Source organism: Cyanistes caeruleus, chromosome 6, assembly GCF_971803275.1.
Source record: "Cyanistes caeruleus chromosome 6, bCyaCae1.hap1.1, whole genome shotgun sequence".
Classification (NCBI taxonomy): Eukaryota; Metazoa; Chordata; class Aves; order Passeriformes; family Paridae; genus Cyanistes; species Cyanistes caeruleus.
The window spans coordinates 3369941-3393661 of record NC_141706.1 but is presented as its reverse complement, the minus strand read 5'-3'; the positions used below and the strand labels follow the sequence as shown (position 1 = coordinate 3393661).

General features: G+C 38.3%; 2 protein-coding genes across 14 annotated transcripts in view; one reads left to right on the top strand and one right to left on the bottom strand.

Moving 5' to 3' along the window:
* DCDC1 (doublecortin domain containing 1) overlaps positions 1–13851 on the bottom strand; it is a 75087-nt gene extending 61236 nt beyond the window's left edge. For 6 of the 10 annotated variants that reach the window (XR_015288688.1, XR_015288689.1, XR_015288690.1 and 3 more), the window contains exons 1-3: positions 13685–13832; positions 6564–6660; positions 1733–1912 (exon numbers count right to left, since the gene is read on the bottom strand). The gene's annotated coding sequence lies outside the window, so the exon portion shown is untranslated. Of the gene's footprint in view, positions 1–1732; positions 1913–6527; positions 6661–13684 lie in introns of all 10 variants that reach the window. The other 4 variants (XR_015288694.1, XM_086895672.1, XM_086895674.1 and 1 more) reach the window with 2 other exon arrangements.
* The window catches only part of DNAJC24 (DnaJ heat shock protein family (Hsp40) member C24), a 35040-nt gene continuing 25123 nt past the window's right edge, over positions 13805–23721 (top strand). The window contains exons 1-2 of one of the 4 annotated variants that reach the window (XM_086895668.1): positions 13805–13943; positions 15237–15377. In XM_086895668.1, coding sequence (XP_086751794.1) covers positions 15270–15377 — 108 coding nt within the window. In that variant the 5' untranslated portion in view covers positions 13805–13943; positions 15237–15269. Of the gene's footprint in view, positions 13954–15236; positions 15378–23721 lie in introns of all 4 variants that reach the window. The other 3 variants (XM_086895669.1, XM_086895670.1, XM_086895667.1) reach the window with 3 other exon arrangements.

Sequence of the window (23721 nt, the reverse complement as noted above, 5' to 3'; positions counted from 1 at the left end):
ATAGTTGTGTAAGAAGACAATCTGAGAACACGGTCATTAAAATTCTTCACAGTGTAAGAAGTATTTCACAGCACCTAATACAGAAAACACAGAGAAATGGAGCTCTTCTAAACAAAATTCACTTAACCTATCCCAAACTGTGTTTATTCAGAACTTCTAAAATTCTGGAAAGTTGTTGCTGTGAAGCCTTTTTATAAAATGTCTTAAGAACATCACATAAAAATAAATCACCTTATTTTTCAAAATTTATCAGCTCAAATAAATATAGGAAAAAAATAGATTCTGAGAAAACTCCTAATGAAAGAGAACTTTGTGCATAATATGTAGGTTATTGCTTCTAGTTTGAAAAGTAAGAACTGGTGACAGTCTTTTCTCAGGCAAAATTTCAATCAAATTGACAGCAATTATGCCTATACAGTGACTGCAGAGTGAGGCTTATTGTTAATTGTTTCTGTTTCCCAGACAGAAAAGCATATTCAACACAGCTGCCAGAATAAAATTAAATAAACTAATAATCAGTTTAAAAACCATCATGATACTACTTTAAAATGCTTATATTTTGTGACTAACAGCAAAATAAAGTAGTGAATATTTTATTGAATATAAACATATAAACATTATATTCATATATAGTGAACATAATAATATTAAGACTACTTTAAAAAATTAAAGGAAAGGAAAGCAGATTTAAAAAATGTCACACTTCAGCAAGAACATTTGTGGCATGTGGCCTCTCTCCTGCTCTTCAACAAGAGGTTCCCATGCAGAGCTCAAAACTTGTTTGAGGCCTGAGATGTGAATTCCTCTCCCTTAAAAATTTTTTTGGAAGTTTTCCCATTCATTTAAATTAGCACTGAACTGATACATCACTTAAACCACAATAATGTACACATAATCAAGTTTCCACATTTCTTGAATTGCAAAATCACCACATAAGAATCCCAGGGTTTTTTCTGTGGTTTTTTTAGAATTTCTGAAGAAAGTCATGCTATTAAATCAATGTAGCTACTTCAGTGCTGAGTACTAAATCATAAAATAAGAAAGCCAGAATGTGACCCCTTGAAAAGTAACTATAAATGACTTTCATACACCAGGGGACCGTTATATTAATATACATGTCTTATCAAACAAAATCAGCAATTACAGGTTTTTGAAAAAGTCCTTTCAAAAAACAGCTCCTAAATAAAAAATGAGAGCTCTTTGAATTTTATTTGAGGTCACAAATCAAGGGATACCATGATAACTGCAATCATCAAGCTTTGTCTCAGTTTACAATTTCCTCTCTCAAAACAGAAGGCATTAACAACAAAAAGCTTTTGATGAGGACGTCTAAGTTCAGCACGTTACAGTGCACTTTTTTCTTTAATCACCTTTATGGTACATTGCAAAATCCAATTGCTCTCTTGGATTTCCCTGACAGACAAAATCCATTCATTTTGGATTAATTATGGAGAATCACATTCTTCTTACAGAGATGTCAGCTTGTTGGCTATTACCCATCTATTGTTAAGCCTTAAAAATTTGTAAAGTGGACTGGGATGCCTGATTCACTGTAATTTTGTCTTCCAGGAATGTTTGCTTGGAATCAATGAGGTACTAAAAGCTCAATACTCAGACAAATTTCTAGGTCAAGAAATCTTAATAAAAATTAGAATATCAACTGAATCATCATTACAAGGTGACTGAACTGCAGCACCCTTGATTAAAAGCAAGAGAGGAGAGCTTTGATTACCTTGGTTGACCTGTGGGAACACTTTCAGCTCTGTTTCTCTCGGGTGGTGATAGAAGAGAGAAATTGTCTGTGCTGCTTGATTTGTAGCTGTCTATACATCTGATGCTCCATCACAGCTCTGAACTGGTTTTGTTTGATGTGGAGAACAATGTTGAAGTCTTGACCTTCTTGATACCATTGCTGTGGGCAAATAGAAATTGTTTAGATCTTTGTTTCCCTTCAATATTTTAACAGGTTTTTTCACAAAGGGAGGGGAACATTTTGCAAGACAAAAATATGATAAATGGAGTTAAAATTTTATCTTTTCATTCTGGTCATTCAACTACTTTAAATTAGTATTAATTGATTGTACAGAGTTCAGAAAAGCCCACAGCATCTTAATTAAAGCTGCAAAGTGCCTTATGAAACTGTGTTAGCATTTCCATCCTGATTCTTATTTCTGCAAACATTATTTCAGATTTTGGCTCAATTAACCTTTGCACAAGCTGGGATCAGAAGGGCAATGCACAAGTGCTGTAGGACAGGATTACAGTGAAATACAGCAGGTATTTCAGCTATGCAAGCCTTCCTCATACAAAATGAACATTGAATTATCTCATAAGCTCGAAATAAAGGCTTTACTTGCATAAAAACATTAAAAATAATGAGAACAAAAGCCTCCAGCTTTCAATTTGGGGCTACTATTAATGACACAAAATTACTTTATACCATAGGCCAAAAGTCCAGATGTAATATTCACCCATATGAAGATCAAGAAATCCAATTTTATCCAGCCTTTGGAAGATCCAAATCAGCACAAGTGTAACTGTGCCAAGAGCAGAATTAAAGATCAAGATGAAGCAAGAAAGAAATTGGATGAGATCAAGCCCTCATTGTCCTTTCATATTCAAGTAACTCCTCAGTATCAGAATATTAAAAGCAATTAAACTTTGGTTTATTCATGGCCAAAACATTGAGGTATTTTTGTAATTATTACAGAAGAAAATTCTACTTTCAGTTAGTCCTACATTCAGAAATTCAAACTTTCTATTCCGCTCCTCTTGTGCAATTTTCTCATTATTCATTGTTGTCTAACTAAAGCAGATCTCCATGTTTCTTTTTAAAGAGAGAGCAACAGTACAACAACAATAAACAAACAAATGGCCCAAACAATTTCCTAAGGCATAAATCTGCACCTGACTAATACTCTTCTTTGCCAAGTTAAAAATACAGTTACTTTAACAGATGGTGGTTCAGTAACAGTGATACAGGTCAAAGTTATCCCACAGTTTGGGATGTGAATCCAACAGCAGGATAATGACAGTTGCCAAGGATTTGTGCTTGCTGTCGCTTACTACCAGTGTTGCCTGTCAAATTGTCTCTTTCTCTCATACAGAATCCATGGAATTTTTTATGGATAGGAATTATGATATACAATGAAGTTACATCAGATGTAACAACCACCCTTTAGCCCTTCCTTATTTGGTCTTTGTTATTTCTAGTCATCTATTTTCACCTAAATTATTTATTTGTACTGCATATTTGACAAGCATGTGTTCTTTATTTTATTTCATTATCTGCTCAAAAGATACAGTGATTTATTCCAATGTTCTCCTATTTCAATCTACCTTTATTTTTATTCTTGTAAGCACTGTCTGAACAGCAAAGGCATTTTGTTTATCTATCAAAGATATTAAAAATTAAAATAATGGCAATATCAGACCTTAATTAAGATGGAGGGATTAAGAAAACCTTCTATTTATCCATAACTTGTTTACATTTTAATTTTTCTCCAGTTGCATTTGCAATATTGTTGCACTCCATGCATGTGTGCTCTAGATAACCACATTAATATATCTTCATATTGATAGATGAGCACAGGATGTTTCATATATTATGGTCCTGAAACATTTTCTGCTGCAGGCCTGCATTAATATCATCATAAGACTTGTGAACATTCTAAGTTTCATTTTATTGTAATTATGACAATTTATTATGTTTTAGTATAATTTCATTTTATTATAAGGAGAAACCTACAAAATACACTATTTACATGATTAAAATCCAAAGCTGAATAGTTTATAAAATTTAATATTTGGGAAACTGCCTAATAATAACTCCCCAAACAAAGGACAGTTTACACACATAATCTGCATCATTTTGAGAAGGGCCTTCCTCAACAAATTAAACTGATCTCAACTCATACAGCAGTAGGAAAGAAGAGATGATTATTTTCCTTTTATTTAAAAAAAAAATCAAAAAATTAAAAAAAATAAAAATTAAAAAAAAAACTTGCATTTTTCTTCTAATACTCCTCCAATTACAGGCTATCATGAAACTCCAATCCATTCTAAATGAGTGCACACTGAGTAATAACCTAATAAGTACAGGCTGTCTGTGAAACTCATGTCCCACTACATTGATTGGGAATTTTGCCAAAGTTTTGAATGAAAATTTTCTCCTGCATCTCTGAGATGATGAATAGAAAGAAACTGTTCCTCCTTTCTCTGGCACTTCTCCACTGAAGCCCTGGCATCCCACAGATCTCTGGCTATGAAAGTTTTTCTCCAGAACACTTAAAAGAGACCAGACTGCTGGGGGAGGCAAGCAGAGCTTAGCACAGAAGAAAAATGTTTGAGCAGTTCTTGGTTATGGCAATAATCTGAGATCGTTTGCTATCTCTTCTCAATTAACCAAGAAACTCTACAGCACACAATGAACCTCTTCTGTCTCCCCCCAAGCACCAAATGGATCTTCTTTCAGTGCCTGGAACAGGCAAAAGCTACTCTTTGCTCGAGGAACAAAGCTGCAACACTATGGAAAAGACATTAGGGGAAAAAATTGAGAACATACCTGTCCTTGGCCAAAATAATGCTCCAAAGCAACCAAAAGTTGAGGTATCATAGCACAGTTTTACTGTCTGCAAAGGTAACGAGGCAAAAAAATAGCTGTGAAAGTTTGGAGTGCCACTTGCACAGTTAAAGTGCAAGGCTGCCATCTGCTCCTCTGTGAGGCAGGGAAACAAGGGTAGCAACCCCAGGGATGTGGGATGTGGAAGAGTTCATCCCACTCCCAGGACTTGGCTACTGGGCTTGGGGCCAACTATGCTTCCCTGAGGTGTCTGCAGGAGATACCCCATCCCTGCTCCTGTATCCCAGGATCTGTCCTGGCACAGCCCCACCCCTGCCCCTGCACAGGGATCTGTCCTGGCACAGCCCCATCCCTGCTCCTGCACCCTGGGATCTGTCCTGGCACAGCCCCATCCCTGCCCCTGCACAGGGATCTCTCCTGGCACAGCCTCATCCCTGCTCCTGCATCCTGGATCTGTCCTGGCACAGCCCCATCCCTGCCCCTGCACAGGGATCTCTCCTGGCACAGCCCCATCCCTGCTCCTGCATCCTGGGATCTGTCCTGGCACTGCCCCATCCCTGCTCCTGCATCCTGGGATCTCTCCTGGCACAGCCCCATCCCTGCTCCTGCATCCTGGGATCTGTCCTGGCACAGCCCCATCCCTGCTCCTGCATCCTGGGATCTCTCCTGGCACAGCCTCATCCCTGCTCCTGCATCCTGGGATCTGTCTTGGTACAGCCCCATCCCTGCTCCTGCATCCTGGATCTGTCCTGGCACAGCCCCATCCCTGCTCCTGCATCCTGGGATCTGTCCTGGCACAGCCCCATCCCTGCTCCTGCATCCTGGATCTGTCCTGGCACAGCCCCATCCCTGCTCCTGCACCCTGGGATCTGTCCTGGCACAGCCCCATCCCTGCTCCTGCATCCTGGATCTGTCCTGGCACAGCCCCATCCCTGCTCCTGCACAGGGATCTGTCCTGGCACAGCCTCATCCCTGCCCCTGTGCCCTGGGATCTGTCCTGGCACAGCCTCATCCCTGCCCCTGTGCCCTGGGATCTGTCCTGGCACAGCCCCATCCCTGCCCCTGCACAGGGATCTCTCCTGGCACGGCCCCATCCCTGCCCCTGCACAGTTTGCTGTTTCACCAAAAAGGAAGAACTGATATCCTGAGATGAAGAAACGTGAGAAGACAAAGTTGTTTTAGATTCCAGGACCACTAAGACAGCTGCAGAAGGATCTGGAATGAAGGATTTGCACTTTTCACAGCTAAAATTATAAATAAAGATGGATGTCGAAAATCAGCATATCTGCAGGGTTTTGAGTTATTTTTCCCTTTACCTGAATGAAACTGAAGTTACATCAAACACAGAAATATAAAATTATATTAAATGTTATACGTCTCTTAATGTTATACTTATTCTGAGACTGACGCTAACAAAATATTTACTCAACTATATTTTTACAATTTATCACACAGCAGCAAACTGAAGTTCTTTGACAAAAGACATGAGTGAAAAGTTCCCATGACTTGACTCACACTTTTTTTTTGCTAATGTAAGGCTGTGCACCAGTGTGGCACAAAGACATTTGCAAAGTTTAGAGCTCATTGCTTTTTTGTGACGATGCACGTGCCATATGGCATTTTTCCTGAGCACTTATTAGACTTCTGTTCTTTGCCACAAAATGAAAGCACAAACTTTTTGTAAATTGTTAAGATTGACAATCAAATATGGATTTTAAAAAATGAACTAATCTTTGGTTTTCTCTACAGTTTTTGATAACATGGTGGGATTCAGACAGTCTTGTTTGGAATCTTTCCATGCTTTGCATATTTCTCTTTTCTGGAGCAACAAAATTAGAAACTGAACAGGAAATCTTGAAGCTCTAAGCAGAGAAATTACACTGTTTGTGTATTAAGATTAATCTGATTATATGTAAAATTATCTATACAATCAATTCAGAAATACCTGAAATCAAATCATAAAAATTTTCAATAAATCCACCTTTTCTTGTCTTCTCCTTGCTGCCCTCCATGTCTTCTACCCATGTTGAAATTGAAACACAGCTGGTGTATTTCAAGAGTTGCTTCTTTCACAACATCTACAAGAAATTAGAAACTTTGTAAGTAGTTTTTTTCTTTAAATAGGAAGGTTTGTTGTTTCATTTTTTCTTTTTAGTTTAGGAGAAAACAAGTTTGTAATAAACCTTCAAATAAATTGCCTCAGTCCAGGTCAGAATTAAATAAACCTAAATACAACCTATAAATAAATAAACCTATAAATACAACACTGGCTTTTGGACATACACAGAGTCTAATATTTTACATAGAACTGATTGATGCAGACTGGTTCCTTGATTGACTTGGGTTTTTTGCTGGCAGGATCTTGTTAATGATATTTCTGTAAGGTGTCTAACACAATTGGCCCTGGACTTGCCTGAAATATCAATGGAAAACATCTCCCCCACCAATCAACATTAAGGTAACAATAAGGTGATAAAGCAGAGCAGAGTAATTCTGTGAGCCAAAGGAAAGGCCAACTGTACTGCTGAAATATAATTTTAATATTAGATAATATCAGTATCTGTTGCAAAAAATCAATAAATGCAAATTTTATTCAGTAACATTTATTTCCATTTGACTGGCTTGACATCTTTGATATGACTGACTGTTCCTCCTTTATATATCTTAACCTTTAAACATACATTAGTGATATTCATTATCTTAAACCAGCTTTGCTTATCCTGTGCTTAATTTTATGAACTTTACACAGCCTAGCTCAGTATCCAATTTGATGAAGAAGTAACGTGGTCTAATGGCTAAGTGACTTCCCAATGGGCATCCCAATTCCTCTCTCATCTCTTCCCCTTGCCCTGGACAAGTTCTTCATCCACCCTCTCTGTGGTGACACTGACAAATCTGTTTAGTGGAACTAAATTACCAGAAAATTATCAATTTTTTTTGCAGAATTAGATTTTTGCCCCTATACTTTCATGAACTGTTTCACTGTGTGGTCACACAAAAGGTGGTGCTGATGCAAAGGCTGCAAGAGCTCATAAATGAAGCAAGTGAAGAAGGAACAGCAGAAGAATTTTGCCACTTTCAGTGGCAACTGGCCCTTGGATCAGCACAGATGTATCTTCAAGCTATGCCTTTCAGCTCAAACTGAAGAGACAAAATTTTCCTTGAGGTAAGACTGAAAAATATATGTAAAATAAGAATATTTAACAAAATGATTTTGAGGTACAGCAGGTATATTCTTCCTACCAATACTAAAAGGACTTTACTGCTTATTGTCACACTTGGAAAGTACTCTAGCCTTTAAAAGAATTCACATAATAGAAATATGCTAATCAAAAGTATGATAAATTATAAATTGTATCTTTAAAGAAAATAAGCAAAAAGCCAATTAGCCCAGCGCTTTTCTTCAACAAACATGTGGAAACATATCTGATTCTTTTGGAAAGCACCAATTAAAATGAAATGAATAATCAGAATTAAATATTTCTTTTTATAATTACCTTTCTCAAGAAACTGGCTTTAGTATAAACTGTGAAATGCTGCCAATCTGTTGTGTTTGCAAGCTTTATCCTCACCACAGTTGTTGCTCCCTTGCCTTTGTGTATATTGCACTTTGCATTAGCAAGTAACAAGTGACATTAAACAGACCCATTTCTGATAAGAGTACTCAAACATCTGATTATTTGGTTTAAATACGTGAGAATAAAAATCAAGGTGTATCAAAAAAGGAGTCTTATTCATTCTTTTAATCACAGGAATTTTAAAAGAGGAGAAATGTGACACAACATGTGTCCCTACACACATGGTTAGCAGCATGTGACTGCAGCGTGTGAACATATGCACAAGAGGGAGGAGAAGAAAACAGGTCCTTTTGTTTGAAAAACACAGGCATAACTGCAATGCAATACTGAGAGAGTGGATGGATATTAAAACTGGTCTGTGTTTTATGGCAGACATGAAAGAAGGAAAGGAAAATGGTTCTCTTTGTTTTCAGAGGCGCAGAAGGATATTGAGTGTGTATCACAGAGTTCCTTACAGTCTCACAGAGCATGATGGAATTCATTGTTGATGAATTCTTCCCAGCCTACATGATAAAACCAGGATTGAACTCACAAAATCTGAACACAGTTACTACAATGTGCACTGGCATAGAGCTGGGAAAAAAAAAAACAAGTTGATTTTTATGTATGTAAAATCTAAATTTGAAGAGTTGGACCTTGACTACAGACAGAATAAACAAAATTCTTTAAATGATCATGAGGCCTCAGTGTGAAGGGCATGGTGTCTGAAAGTTCTACCTTTTCCATCAACAAGCACTCAGGATGTGAATGAGGCCTTTTAATAGCATGAGAATATCTCAAAGGAAATCCCATTATGATGAAAATGGGGATTAGAATATACCACACTGACAAAGTGTGGCCAAGTAATGGTAGTTTACTGCTGAATGAGACCCTCATTTTCAAAAAATAGCGTGCTGGTAACTACAGATTGTTAGGCCAGGACAGAATTTATTCCATATATGAAAAATACACATCTTGGAGGATTTAACACCTGGAAGTTTTCTCTACAGTGCTGTTTCCTGTTACCCTTTCATTCCCCACCAGGATAGAAAGCTAAGTACACGTTTAACACCAGCTTTGTGCTCATAGAAGAAACCACATTACTACGGGAGATGGTTGGGAGGTTTTGCACCACGAGAAAACACTCCAACCCTATTCTTTCTTACAAACATGGGAAGATAAAATGTGATAATAAAGCGAGTTTTCCAATGCAATTTGTTAAAATTATTCAGTTTGCAAAGTCAAGCGTTGAAAATCAAGATAAAAATACAGACTTGCAGTTTTTATTTGACTTCAATTACATGAACTCTGATAGACTTTGCAACATAATAATTTCTTTTTATGGTTCATCCAATTTGCTCACTTCTCTGAGCCAGAATGTGCAGGGAAATGAAGAAAAAAATGAACTGTCTCATGGGTAAGGTCTGCCATCCTAGATAAATGGTATATCATTCTTGTCTTTGTTTTAGAAGACTAAAGTAATATTAAATAACTCATCTCAACCAAATTTCCTCAGGAAAAACACAAACACTGGCCTAGATACCTGATTTGGAGAATCTGTGACCTGTTTTTACATTTTTTTCACTAATTGCAAATTAAAGAGATGCATTATAAAAATAAGTGATGTAAATTATAGGAGCTGCATATTCCAAAGCTCAAACGATGTGTAAATACTTATGGCAAAAAGTTGGAGAGGAATAGGTAAAATCCAAGGTAAATTTGGCAGGCTAAAAATGAGAGGGAAATAATTTGTCAGAGGGTACAAGAGGGAAAACCACACTGCTCAGTGCTGGCAAAGCAAGGAAAGGTAAGAGAATCTTTGTATTTCCCTCAGTTAATGCATGCCTGGTTTAGACTGATTGACACCGTGCTTTAAAGACAAAAACTAAGTCATGAAATCTTTCAAATTATCATATTTGACTGAATTTTCATCCATTGATTTTACTCCACCTGCAGCGCACTAGACAAGGTAATAATTTATGATAATTATATGAAAATATACAATTAATATTCATCACCTCTCATTTCTCATCACTTTAGATGATCAGTAATGCAGAGTAAAAATGCTGTCAGATTTCTAATTGCTTTGTAATGGGCCTGAAATAGGGAAATCGTTAAAGACAAACAATCTGTCACTTGTCTGTTACCTTAACTATCTATCACTTAAAAAAACCCTCATTAAATACATTGCTAATGAACGACAAAAGACTGTACTCAGTGTGCCCAGATGTACCTTTTTAAACAATATTGTAAATTGCTTAAATAATTCCCAAGACGTTTTCAATCATTTCTGTGGAAATTTAATGGAAAACATATATTTTCCGTGCATGTTACATCTCATTTGTTCACATCATTATGACATTTAGTCTATCATATGCACATCTCCTGGGAGACAAAACTTTTTCTTTTTACTGTTGACAAATCTGATCCAATTAAAACAAATTCTGGAAAAACCTCAACATTCAGACCTCTGACCCTTTTAAGGTAAAAAATTCCATTAATAATTTTAAAATAATCCTATTTCTTCCAAGGATTTTTAATATCTAGATTAATAAAGAAGCCAAATATTGTTCAATGTTGAACAAATTATTTTATTTTAATTGTTCCCAGGAGACAAAACTCAGAATGTTCACTTTTCCCACTCTTTTGAGTCAGCTGGCTGCTACAGCTCTGACAGAAAAAAACACTTGAAAAATATTCTTCCCACTGTACTGACTGAAGAACCAGGATGAAAACAGCACACCAGAAGTATCAGTGAGACCCCATAATGAAATCTTGTACAATTATTTGCCACATTAATTAATTGCTGATATTAACCGTCACATTAAAGTGTTGAAAAAATGAAGACAACAACAGCAAAAATTATTTAAGACAAAATATTCATCTTTGCATGACTTAAACACAATCTCTTAAATTTATCAAAACCTAATCAATATTCAGTGCTTATTTAGGACACTAAAAGAGGTTTAGGTTAAATATTAGGAAGAAATTGTTTCTTGTGAGGGTGGGGAGGCCCTGACAGAGTTGCCCAGAGAAGCTGTGGCTGCTCCATCCCTGGAAGTGTCACAAGCCAGGCTGGATGGAGCTCTGAGTGACCTGGGATAGTGGAAGATGTCCCTGCCCATGGCAGGGGGTTGGAACTGGATGATCTTTAAAGTCCTTTCCAACTCAAATCATTCTAGGACTCTTTGTAGCAGTATAAAACAAACATGAACAAAATAAAAACAACAAAAAACCAAAAAAAAAACCCACAAAACAAAAAGAAAACACAAAACCCTAGTCTTACCAAGACTTTGTAAAATACCATCCAGAAGTAAAAACTGTAGTTATTAGTGACAAAGTCTGGATGTTTCAGCTGGTCCATCACTTGTACTCATCTTTTATTGCAGTAATAGAAGCACACACAGTATGGAGTTAAGTCTCTAAATAACTCTCCTATAATTCTATGACAACACAGCCCAGTGTAATGTGACAGTCTCAGGAAAAGCATCCACTAAAAAGTTAAATATTCTCCCAAAAATGTCTGAAACCACCACCTTGCATCTAAAGTATCTTAAACAAGAGAAGGAAACTTTTTACCTTATTCAGGTGTCCAGCTCCAGTGAAATGCACAGCACCTATGCACACTTATAGATAATTTAAGATAATTTAAGATAATTAAGCAACCCTAGTTTCTTACAGAGATGTCTGGGACATTTTGGGACAACAGTCCCAGCTCTTCTCCACGACTTCCTGGCCTGCTTCCCCTCCTCCCAGACTGCCATGGCAAGTTCTCCACACTCTCCTGTCACTTACCTACTGTTTTCTCTACTTTTTTTTGCCTTCAGAAGGGGAAAAAAGCAACAAAGCTGTGGCTGCACTGAGCTGTGTGCTGACTCACCAGGCAGAGCATTTGGGTTCAGTCTGGTTTTCCCTGCTCCCTCTCCCCTACATCCCCATTCCCATTTAACAAATCCTGAACTAAGTTCATTTTTATACCTCTAGAGATGAGAGATTATCAAATTGCCTTGAGACTGACCAACAGCTTCACAAATCCTTACAAGCAGTCAGGGCATGCTTACCTATGTGTGACCCAAACATAACGTTATGGCTTCTGAAATTGGGTAGATTAAAAGATAAGCTGAGACACAAAGACTGTGACACCAGACAAGGTCAGTGGTGCACGAACACCAAACTGTTATATTAAATAGCCCATTTATTTTCTTTTACTTTGGCATGCCCAGAAAAGAAGAAGGGTTTCACTTCCAAAATTGTTCCACTGACTCCAGAAATAGTTCCTTTGCACGTAAAGCTAATTTTCTATTTAACAACCCCTCACAGATACACAATTGCTCACAATCTCTCAATCAACTCTGTATTTAAAATATTGTATGACCTGGTACCAATCTTATCATGATTTAAAACTGAAAAAAACCTCAATATGCAACACTTAGAATTTTTGGCATAAAGGATAAATGATGGATATTGTGTCCAGTCTTTAGGAGGATATTAACCATGTGTGTGAAAGCACAGGTGCAGTGACCAATCTCTAGGACAACACCACATTTTTAAGAAACTTTTCTTCAATTTTTCCCCTCACAACAACAGCCCCAGTGAAGGAGGTGACATAGAACCACACTGAAACCTTTGCCTGAAAGAAAATTCTAATTCCAAATCAGACTAATCAGGTGCTGAGTGGCTTTGTAGATCTGACCTTTTCCCACCTTCAAACTTTAAAGAAATTCAGTTTATCACTGAACCCCAGCTCTCCCACTCTTTTCCTCCTCTGGTGTTTAATGGGAACATTATGTCAGGAATAATCCAAATTTTTCCTGGCAGTGTCTGTACAGCCCAGCTCTACTCAGTTAAAAGGGAAAGAAAAGTGACAAGAAGTTGCATTAATTCTAACGGATCACATAAAAATATTGCCAGAGGATGTATGCTATACATTTAAAAGTGTAATGTGAATTGAGTTTGTCTGGAGTAGTGCTTAGGGATTTTGCTAATGAGGTTTGCCTAAGATTCCAAAAGCTAAAGTCTACAGCATCCTCTAAAGTCTACAGTATCCACTAAGTTTGTTGTTTTGGGAGTTTTTTTGTTTTGGTTTGTTTTTGGTTTTTAGAGGGTTTTTTTTGGCTGGTTGGTTGTTTTTTGGGTTTTGTTGTTGTTTTTGGGGTTTTTTTGTAGTGGCGGTCGCGGGGTTTTGTTCGTATTGTTTTCGTATTGCTGGGGGCAATACGCTTTGTGTTTTGGGAGCAAAAGTTTTGTGGTTTCTTGTTTGTTCCTAATGAGGAAACACGTTTACATCATTAAAAACCTGCTTTCAGAGCTCCAGCATTTTTATCAAGAGGATATTCTTCCCTCCCCTTTAGCACAAGTACTGCCCAGAAAGAAGCCGCTCCCAAGGCGGGGAGCCCGGGCCGCCGAGCTCCGCCTGTGGGGCCGGGCAATGGCAGCGGCGGCGCCGCGGGAGGCGGAGTCCCTGAGGGACAGCGGCTGTGGGGCGGCCCGGGCTCCCGCTCAGCGAGCCAGGGGGAACGGGACGGGCGGCGGGGAGGTCTCGTACCGAAGCCCCGGCAGACGGAGCGCAGGGCGGGCGGGTGCGGAGCAGCTCCGTGGCCGGGCCGGGCCTGGGGAGCCGCGGTCGCCATGGGGACGCGTCGTGCCCGGCCGGGCCGCGCTTCCTGCCGGTGCGGCGCCATTACGGCCCGGCTGGAAACAGCCGAGGCGCCGCGGCCGCCGCGCGCGCTGAAGGGCCTGAAGCGGGACGGGGGAGAGGAGGGTGTTTCCCGGCGGACGAGTTAGGCGCGGCACTGCCATGGACGGTGAGGGCAGGTGGGTGCGTGGGGCGGCCGCGGGGGCCGGGGAGAGAGCGGGGGGACCGGGAAGGACCGGGCCGGGGGTGATTGGGGGCTGCGGGGAAGCGCGGCTGGGGTCTCCGGCGGTGCGCGGGGCCGCGGTTTGGGCCGGGCCTCCGTGGCCGCCCCCGGCCGCCGAGGAGGCCCGAGGTGCCGCCCGCCGTGCTTGTGCGGGGGCCCCGCTGCGGTGCCGGGGGCGCTGCCCCAGAGCGGGCAGGACCGGGGTGTGGTGCTTTCCCCCACAGTGTGTGTGTGTGTGTGCCCGCGGTCTGCTCGGAGCTCTGCCGAGTTTGAAACACATCCTTCTCTTTCCCAAAGAAAGGTTGGTTCTGAAGTAGGACGGTAGCCATCAGGAAGCAGTTTTAGTGCTGAAAAAAAAAAAAAAAAAAAGCCCCAAAGCTATTTTTTCTTTTTTGTTTCACAGTTAGTTTGCTGTTATTGAGCTTGTGTATTTACAAAGCTCTTGCCTACTGACAGTGTTATGTCTTTGAAAGTTCATAGTAAATCAGCTACTGCCCGCTTGGGATTCCAGCACACCTAACAATCTGTGTGGAGCTCAAGCATTGCCATTCTATTACTGGCAATTAGTTCTCCTGCTTGTTTTTTTTTCGTTCTGGGTCATTAACTTCATGATGGATGGCTAAAATTGAAACCTACACTACTAGTTAGGTTTTACTTAGTGACCCGTGCTAACTTTGTATGTTTTGGTTCATTTTTGTTTATTTGTTTTTACACGCTCTCCTACTTTAAAGTTGACTTCTTACTCAGCAGGATGAAGGTGTTACCGTGCTCTGAAAATGTCATTTTGTAAAAACAAACACGTACCTTTTCTTGTGTCTTCTTGAATAGGTCTGACTCCCAATTTGAAAAATGTCACACTTTCATGTACTTCATGTTTTCATGTGTTATGTACGGTATTGCTTCAAAGTCAAAAGTTTGTTTTAGAAAGTCTGTGTAGAAGTCTGTAACCTGGAGTGTTTCTAAACAGTTCGTTTTACATACAAAATGATTTTTAAAGAAGTGTTGATGGCTTCTGAATAGGATATGCTGGGGCACTTGGGCAGGAAACACAAGACTTCACATTTGACAGTCTATGGGATCTAATGGCCAGGTGAATTTAACTTTTTTTGCACAACAGTTCTCAAATAATGGTGTAGAGATGGTTGAGGTCAACAGTCAATTCTGTGATCCTGGAGTTTGCCACATCCTTGTTTTTCCTTTTTCAAGTTGTGATTTTGTTTATTTGATTTTCCTACGCAGTGCTAAGGAAGTGATTTCAAAGCCACTCAGGCCATGGCCTTTGAAAGGATAAACCAGAAGGACTGGTACAAGGTCCTGGGGGCCAAACCATCGGACAGCCCAGCAGAACTGAAAAGGCAATACCAAAAACTTGCTTTGTTGGTAAGGCTGGATTTGATATTTAAGATACACCAAAGTCATTTTTATAAACCAATAGGGTAATAGTTGCAGGGTTTGTTTTTACAGTTTTTGTATCTATGTGATTGATACAACCCTCAAGTACACAAAGATGCAAAGAACAAAGAGAATTTTTTTTTTCCTAATAGTCAGTAGTAATGAAATAAAAACTGAATAGGAGGGAAATATGTTGATTTTACTGGAAAGTTTCTGGTGAGTTTTTGTGGAATTGTGTTCATCATTCATCAAGACTTCACGATCTGTGAATTCCCCTAATTTTTTCTGTACTGCTGCTGTGTGTGCATAAGAATCTCAGAGCTTTACCAGGTTATTCTGTGTGATTGTTGGTTATTCTGTTTTACTCCCTCCCTTGAATTCAGGCATTTTGCTCAAAAAGTGCTTTGGCTTGGGTTTCTAAGGAAAATGGAATGTCTTTTTTGATGCTGTTGACTCTTTTCAGCTCGATTTGATAGACAGATGGAATTCCCTAGGTAGCTAAATTCCTGTTTCTTGAAAGCTGGTGACTTGGTAGAGAAGAAGAAAAGTGAGCAGAACTTTTTTTTTCCTAGGAAAAACTCCCATTTCTGTAGAAAGCTGCTAGCTAGGCTGTCAGTATTAGTGTTGGAGCATGTGCCTGGCAGATCTGAGGTGCTTTGAGGTGTCAGAATGAATGTGATAAGTAGTTGGGATTTTTAAATGAGGAGAAGAGAATGCCAGTGACCAGAAGGCTGAGTTTTGTTAGGCTTGAAGTAAATTCATGGGTTGGGGGGGAAGTTGTTAATTTTTATTTCTAACCACTATGAAAACAGTTTTAGAGTTTGGTCATTTCAACAGTATGTTCTAATTTTGCACATCTTGGTATTCTTCAGCTTTATTTGCTAGGCAGCCCCTGCTGTACATCTACTCCTCCTCAGTGCCTCCTGTTACTTATTTCTTTGCCTGAAACTGATTGGTGTACTTAGTCTTAAGTTCTACACCTGGTAAAGTGTTTGTGTGCAGACTCTGGACATAAATCCTTTGGTTCTCACTATTAAACTTAGAATAATCTAAAATAGGAGAGAGCTTTGGAAACTAAGTTTCTTAGTTCCATTTTGAATAGGAGTCGTTGTTTTCTTGGACCTCCAAATGGTTTTGTTCTATTGAATTGCTGTAAAATGTGAATAAAAGATTAGTAAAGATTTGTTTGTACTTAATGAAGGTGGTCAGGGCACCATGGTGTAAAATACTTCTTTTGTGTAGAGAGGGGGCTAATTTAAACTCAATACTGTAATGGAATTAATACATCTATTTTCCTATGAATTGATGTATAATAATGGAATTAAAATTACAGGTGTTGTTCAGAGCTGTTACAGAAGTGAAACTTAATATTCCTGTTCTTGTATGAAGTTTTTTAAAAATGTGTTAAAAAGCTGTACTTCAGTGTAATTTCATGTCATTAGTTTGGGGTGTATGAAGTGAAAATTACCAAAATTTACAGCTCTGTGTCTATATCTCTAACTGTAGTTTCAGAAGATTAAAGTATTTAGTACACAAGCATTTCTTTAGCACCTGTATATTTCCAACCTGATGGGTTAGTGTGCTGTATTTGAAAAGTCAGTGAGAAATTATAGAGAAAATGAAGATACTTTTTTTTGTTGTTGTTTTTCTTTTAGTGTCTGTGATGGATCCCTCTGACTACAAAGAGATGTTTACTGATGTTTACTTGCAGGTGTTTTCCCAGGGCAGATCTGCTGCTTGTCTGTTGTTGTTACCATATGTCCTGTCTGTGCTCATCTTTTTCTTTTAGCTGAACTGTTACAGACTCTGCTTGATGCTCTGTTTCCTGGTGCAGCATCTAGCACAGTCACTCTGGGGTCTTTAAAGCATGGTGCTAAGGAGACCATGATGGTTTTTTACCTTCCACCCCCATGGGCTGTAGGAGAGACTGGAGGGCACAGCACATATCTAATCATAGTTACAGTGGGAAAGTGCCTCAGTTGTTGTTGAGCTGAGAGGTCCCATGGGTGGAAAAATTGCAAGACTTTCCTGAAAGTCTGCCATGGCATGTTAACACAGGAATGTTCTCTGTGATTCTGGGGTTCATGAGCTGTGATCTTCCAAATACTGGATATATAAGGGGAATGTTGCTGAATGTTGGTTTTATCCTGATCCACTGTTGATTGTTAGTGAGAAGTACAGCACTGGCTGGACCTGCTGTGTTACCTTTTGTGTCCTTTCAGATGAAGTCACTCTCCTGCTCCCCAGGCTGGTCTGTGGAGCTTGTGGTAACTTCTCCAAGTGTCCAGGTGCTCCTTGGGTTCTCTGATGGAGGTGGTACAAGTGGCACTGCCATTGCCAAGGGCAGGGGACAGGGCTGCTTGCAGCTACATGCAGCTTTTTAGAAGCTGGAATAGCAGATGAACACAACCATGTATTGCTTCTTAAAAGATTTCATGTGGAATTTTATGATCTGTACAAAATGTTTTCTGATTTTTATATAGCTGCAGAAGTTAATCTCCTGAAGAATTATGCTGTGCTAGTAGCCCTAGAGTCCAAAGGTTTGTAAAAGTAACTTGCATGTTGGATACCATGTGCAGTTAATATGACACTGATTCTGTAATCATGAATATTCTGATCATATGTGTTCTTTAGCATCAATCAGAATAGATGAAATTTATTTTTAAGCAGAATTCTGTTGTTAAAATAAAAATGGCAAATCTGAGTCCAAGTCTTTTTCAAGTGATCCCCAATGCTTCATGTTGAGCATTTGCTTTTTGCCATCTGCTATTTTCTGTATTTGTCAACACATGTATGCTTAGCATCTTGAAGGAACAGGCAGCTGTAAAATTTCCAAAGCTAAAAAGAGTTGGAGATCTTGCCATATGTCATCCAAAAGATAACTATATTTGCAGTTAAATCTCAGGATTGACCTTAATAATATGAAGTAATGCACAATTAAAAGTGATTGAATTGTAAGAATGACTTCATCAGGGCAAATTCACTTAAAACTGATGAATTTTTAAAACTAACCCCCTTTTTATTAATTCTAACAAACTGAGGATGGAAAAGGTTAATAACCCAGAACAAAACTGTACATAGACACCCTATTAGAGTGAATATATTTTTCTTTACTGTGCTTAATTTTTTCATTTGGTCATGTCACAACATGTATGCAGGTGAATTATTATTTTACTATAGATAATATCAGTTCAGTCCTTAAGTATAGTATTAATTTGATACAGAAAATAAGTTTGGGCTAAAAATAGGGATTTTCTTTTTCCTGCCACATCTTCTAATTATATAAACATCTTGTAAAATTTCATTGAGACTTAAAAGTGGTTTTTAAAAATTCAAAAATTCTTCTGTACTTAGATGATTCTTGATACCTGGATCATCTTGACACCCTATTACTGATGACAGACTTTGGAGCAGAAGATGCATGTGCCATTGTCAATCCTATAAAAAGTTTATTTTTAAAAGAATATAAAACTTCTGTGTATGCAGGCTCATATCTGGGCACAAAGCTCCAGCCAGTAATTCTGAAAGGAGAAAAAATGCAAGTGAGTGCTTTGAAACCAGCAGAGTTCAATGCAAAGATTCCTTGGCTGCTCTTACAAACTTATGCTAAAGTGCTTTCTGAAGCACAGAAGAATCCAGAAAATTCTGAGAATTAATGTCTTGTTGAAGTGGTAGGTCCTTAATCTTCTGTCTTTGGAACATGCTGGTGGGTTTGAGATATTTGGGGTGCACACAGCCTTTTATCCACAGTTACATACATGGTAGTTTCAACAAGGTGATTTTTTAAATGGGTAAATGGGGTTTGTGCTCCATGCTTGGTTTTTTAAGGAATCCATTCAGCTTCTAGGAAGGACAGTGCTTATGTTTCATTTCTAAATATGTATAAAATCAACAGAAGATAAAATTAGAGCCACAGAAACAGGACATTCAGAGGACACCCCAACTCCCCAACCCCCCATCTTATTTTTGGCACAGTTTTTGCATTTGCTTTTGGTCTAGCACTTTGTGGTCGAAGAATAAGTTATCAGATTGTTTTTGAATTTTTATGTAGCTGCTTTATATCTGAAAACTGCTTTTCACCAGGAACAAAGTCACCAAACACATAAGCTTTGTCTAGCTGAAAATCAGGTGTCTGTTCCTGTTGATGCTGATGATATTATAGGATACCTTTCAACTGGAAAAAAATTATTGTGCAGGAAAATTATATGCTGCTGTTACAATGTGTGCCCTAATCTTAAAGAAAATCCATGTAATTTGAGCAGACAGTATGCAAGAAGCTCTTATTTTTAATATGGTAAGGAAATAAAATGTGCCACTTAACACAGAGTGTTACAAAGATTATCTTTTTTACCAAAAGGGGTGGTGTGTGTGTGTATATAAATACAAAGTGTTAAGGTGCTCACTTGATCTGTTTGAAAGAGTAGAAGATTTGCAAGCAGAGCATCAGGCGTAGGTGAGAATGAATCTCAGCAACAGTAAATAAGGAAATTAATAGAAATTTAATGAGGCAAAATTACTTCAAGAAGAGATTATTCCATGGAGTGTGTTTAAAGGAAAGATATAGGACTTTCTGGAGAGCAAAGAATCTGTTATCAGATTTATGTACATATCTAAATTCTGCAGTTATGAGAAATGCAGAGGGTATCATAGATGTAAAGAGCTGCTTGCATGATCGTTCTTTTAAAGCTTATTGCAAGGTAAATTCAGTATTACTCCTGAAAGGATGTGCCTACTGAGAAACTTCATGCTGAATTTGAGAATTTGAAACTTAAATATGAGAACACTCTGAGTTTTGTATTGGAAGTCTCATAATAATGCTTTTCATGAGAATCAGGCAGTGTATGTACTCTTTTCTCAATAGCCTTGGCTGGGTTTTGTTGGTGTGGTTTTTTTTGTTTTTTTTTTTTTTTTTTTTTTTTGTTTGAATAGCAGCACACTTGTTACAGGTATTTAACAGATTATTGTGCTTAGCTAATTCTAACTTCACCTAACTGGTAGAAAATTGATTTGTAATTTGACAATACAAACAGAGCAAGTTCAGTGCAGCCTGGCTGGAGCTTGACTGGAGTTAATCTAATAGCTGCAGAGAGAAAGATAAGCCATCAAGTTTAATAATAAGGACTATTGTTTTAATGCTCAGGGTAGATTTACTTTGAGCTGTTCTTTACATCTGATTTACTAATTGCCACTTGAATAAAAAGAAGGGGGCACATTTTCAAGTTGTGACTTAAGAAGTTGATTACTGGCCTGGGTAGCACCAAATGAAGTTTGGTGTTAGAGAAGTCACCAATTCAAACAGCCTCATCAGCCAGGTCGTGATTGTGCTGCTGCTGCTGCTGTTTAAACTATGAGTTGTGTGGTTTATTCACCTGACCTTGGAGTTGGCTTTTGTTAGGTTTACATTGTAATGTGTAATGACTTTTTAAAGATCCAGGTGAATTTTAACGAGTGGATGGGATGGGAATGTCCCTACAGAAGTTGTTTTATCTTTAACTTTCATAGAATATGAGAACCTGTAGCATCACAATGTAATCCAGCAAGTAAGTAGTGCATTGCTTATCCAGGTAGTTCAGCCAGTTGTGAAAGTAACGTTAGTTCCAAAAATTATTTCTAAATTTAATCTGTTTACTTAGAGGGTTACTGTGCACATTTCATTTGTTATAATGAGCAGCTTCAGGTTCCTCATCTTCTGTAGATTATGGCTCATCCATAACAGAATGGGCACCAGGCAGTTGAAATGGCAGATCTGTGCTTGGCCTTTGATGTCATTTGTGCTCTGCAGAGGAATCTGATGCCTCTCTTGGACACTTTGTGCCCTGGTTATGTAAGTTATTCAGTATAACAATGTATTTTTAAAAGGATGTGTACTGTTGTTTGGTAGGCTTTTTGTGAAAGGTGTTCAGTATTCACAAATATTCACTGTGTCCCGAGTCGATATAAAATTAAAATTCTGATCAAAAAGAAAATCTTTAGTAGCTTATTCAATGCCATAAAGACATTCCTTTAATATTTGCAACTGTTCTTTCAGCATTTTGAAGACATATTTAAGTAGTTTTATATTGTGCAGTGTATCTAATTTCCAACATGAGATGTTTGAGATAAAAATCATATAGCAGAAGATATGAATTGAAGCACGAAGAAGGAAGCTACAAAGACCAGCTTAAATCTTTCACATCATATATGTTCTGTTTGATCTGATGTTTGAACAGCCACAGTCAAGAGTACCTTGAGCTGTTCTGCATTTCCAAATCAGACTGTGCATTCAGGTGTCTACTTCAGAAATTTTAAGCACTAGCTAGATCATTTATTTAAAGAAGCTGTAAGTCCAGAACAATGGTCTGAAGGGTAGTAAAAGTTTGGGGTAGAATCAATCATCTTGGAATGGCTGTGTTTTTATAAGGATCTCTTACTGCTGTTAAATGGAATTGACAGTGTTTGTGTTGAATCTGAAACAGTTATTACATTTTTTCAAATATTGTCATATGATAAACTAACCTGTAAAATTCACTGTTGGGTTTTTTTATTATTTAAAATAATAGTCTGTGTTGAATTTTGTCTTCTGATTGAAATACATAATAAAATTATTACAGAAAGTTATTAAAGCAACACATTTTTATGTTCCTTCATCTTTTCACACTTTGAAGTCAGAAAACCCCCATTTGAATGACGTAACTGTCCCACCTTCCATGTTTTCCTTGCCTCACTGCATCACAAATGCTTCCTCATCTCCCATTGAGCTCAAATGTGCAGCAAACATGATTTCATTTGAGCTGATTTAATGCAAAAGTGAATTCATGTACCTGAAGGCTTGGCTTGTAGTTTATTGGTATAGAAAAAAAGTTCACCTTGTTGTACTCTGCCAGTCATTTGGATAAACTCTTCATCACTTGATTTTCAGTACATTAAAAGTGATGTTTCAAGGCTGAAAAATCAGTAGTCAGCTATTGACTGACTGTTAAACTTGACCCTTCATTGTTATTCCTAATATATATTACCAATAATGAAAAAGTCTGTTTTGTTTGGATTTATGACCTAAGAATGTCCATAGTCCAAGAAGGCAAAGATGAATGAGTTTGCTGAGCAGCATCTTAGCTAAACATTTTTCTTTCCTTGACAGAACATTAGATTGTGACTAATGAGGTGTTTGAGGAGAGGCTGAACAAGAGCTGCTCGTTTAAGAGGTTCTTGCCTTCTGTCAGAGCAATCCAGGGTTGGCTCTGACTGCTACAGAGGAGCAGTGCCAAGGATGGGCTTGGGAGGATTCTCCCAGTGAAACTCTGGCTCCTGGAAGTGTTGCTGTTGAAACTCAAGGGATGAAAACCTTGGGTTCTTCCTTTACAGTTGCTGACCTGTGCAAAGTTTAAACTTTACCTTTCCATCTCCTTCTCTTGAGTATTTATTCCTTTCTAAAATGAGGCAGTTCTGTAAAGGCTAAGACTGCCTGAATAGAGTCTTATTAAATATCAGTGTCCCAAAGCTCGGTGGTGAATTCTGGTAAGTGAGCAGAATATAATCTGGATGTGTGATTTCCTGGAGTCCCCCTCAAAGTGTGTCCCTTTGATGTTGTGAGGACACACTGCCAAAGTTGTTTCCTTGGTGCAAATGGAGAAATTTGCCAACCACATCAAACATCACATCAGAAGTTAAATGAACACCAAACTAGATCAGCCCAGATAGGAACACATCCTTCAAGCCTCTGAATAAATGCAAAACAAACTAATTTCTAAGTGTGTGGGATTCCACAGATTATGTTTGGAATTGTTTTGTCACTGTGGCTATGAATTCTTGAAATAATGCTGACTTTTATTTATTGATGTTATTGTTAAGGTTTTTTTCTGTTTTGTTTTGGGCTGTTTTTTATGGGGTTTTGCCTGTTTGGTTTTTTTAATACTGGTTTCACAACTGAGTAAAATCTTATAATGAGTTAATAGGTAGCTTTTTATGTCCATTTTAAAAGTTATAGTTCAACAAGGGCCAGACCTGTTATTTTGAAATTTCAAATGGCTTCAAATACTGTAGTGATTCTGTATTGCTCTCAGAGATGGGGAAAGCCGAAATAAATAGTTTCAAGAAAACAAAAAATTAAAACCACTTGTTATGCAAGTGTTGGAGTTATGGTTGCTAATGATTAATTTTTTTAAAGTCCTGTATTCTTCAAGGCCTGCTTTCCATCTGCAGCTGAAGTGCCTCAGGGACTTTGATTATTTCACAAATATTATTTTAAATCTGACCTCTTAAAGCTGTGAGGCTGTTTTCAGGTATTCCAGATGAACTGGAAAATGAATGTTTGTGACTGGGGCAGGGAGGCAGCACAGAAAATTGTGCTTTGTGC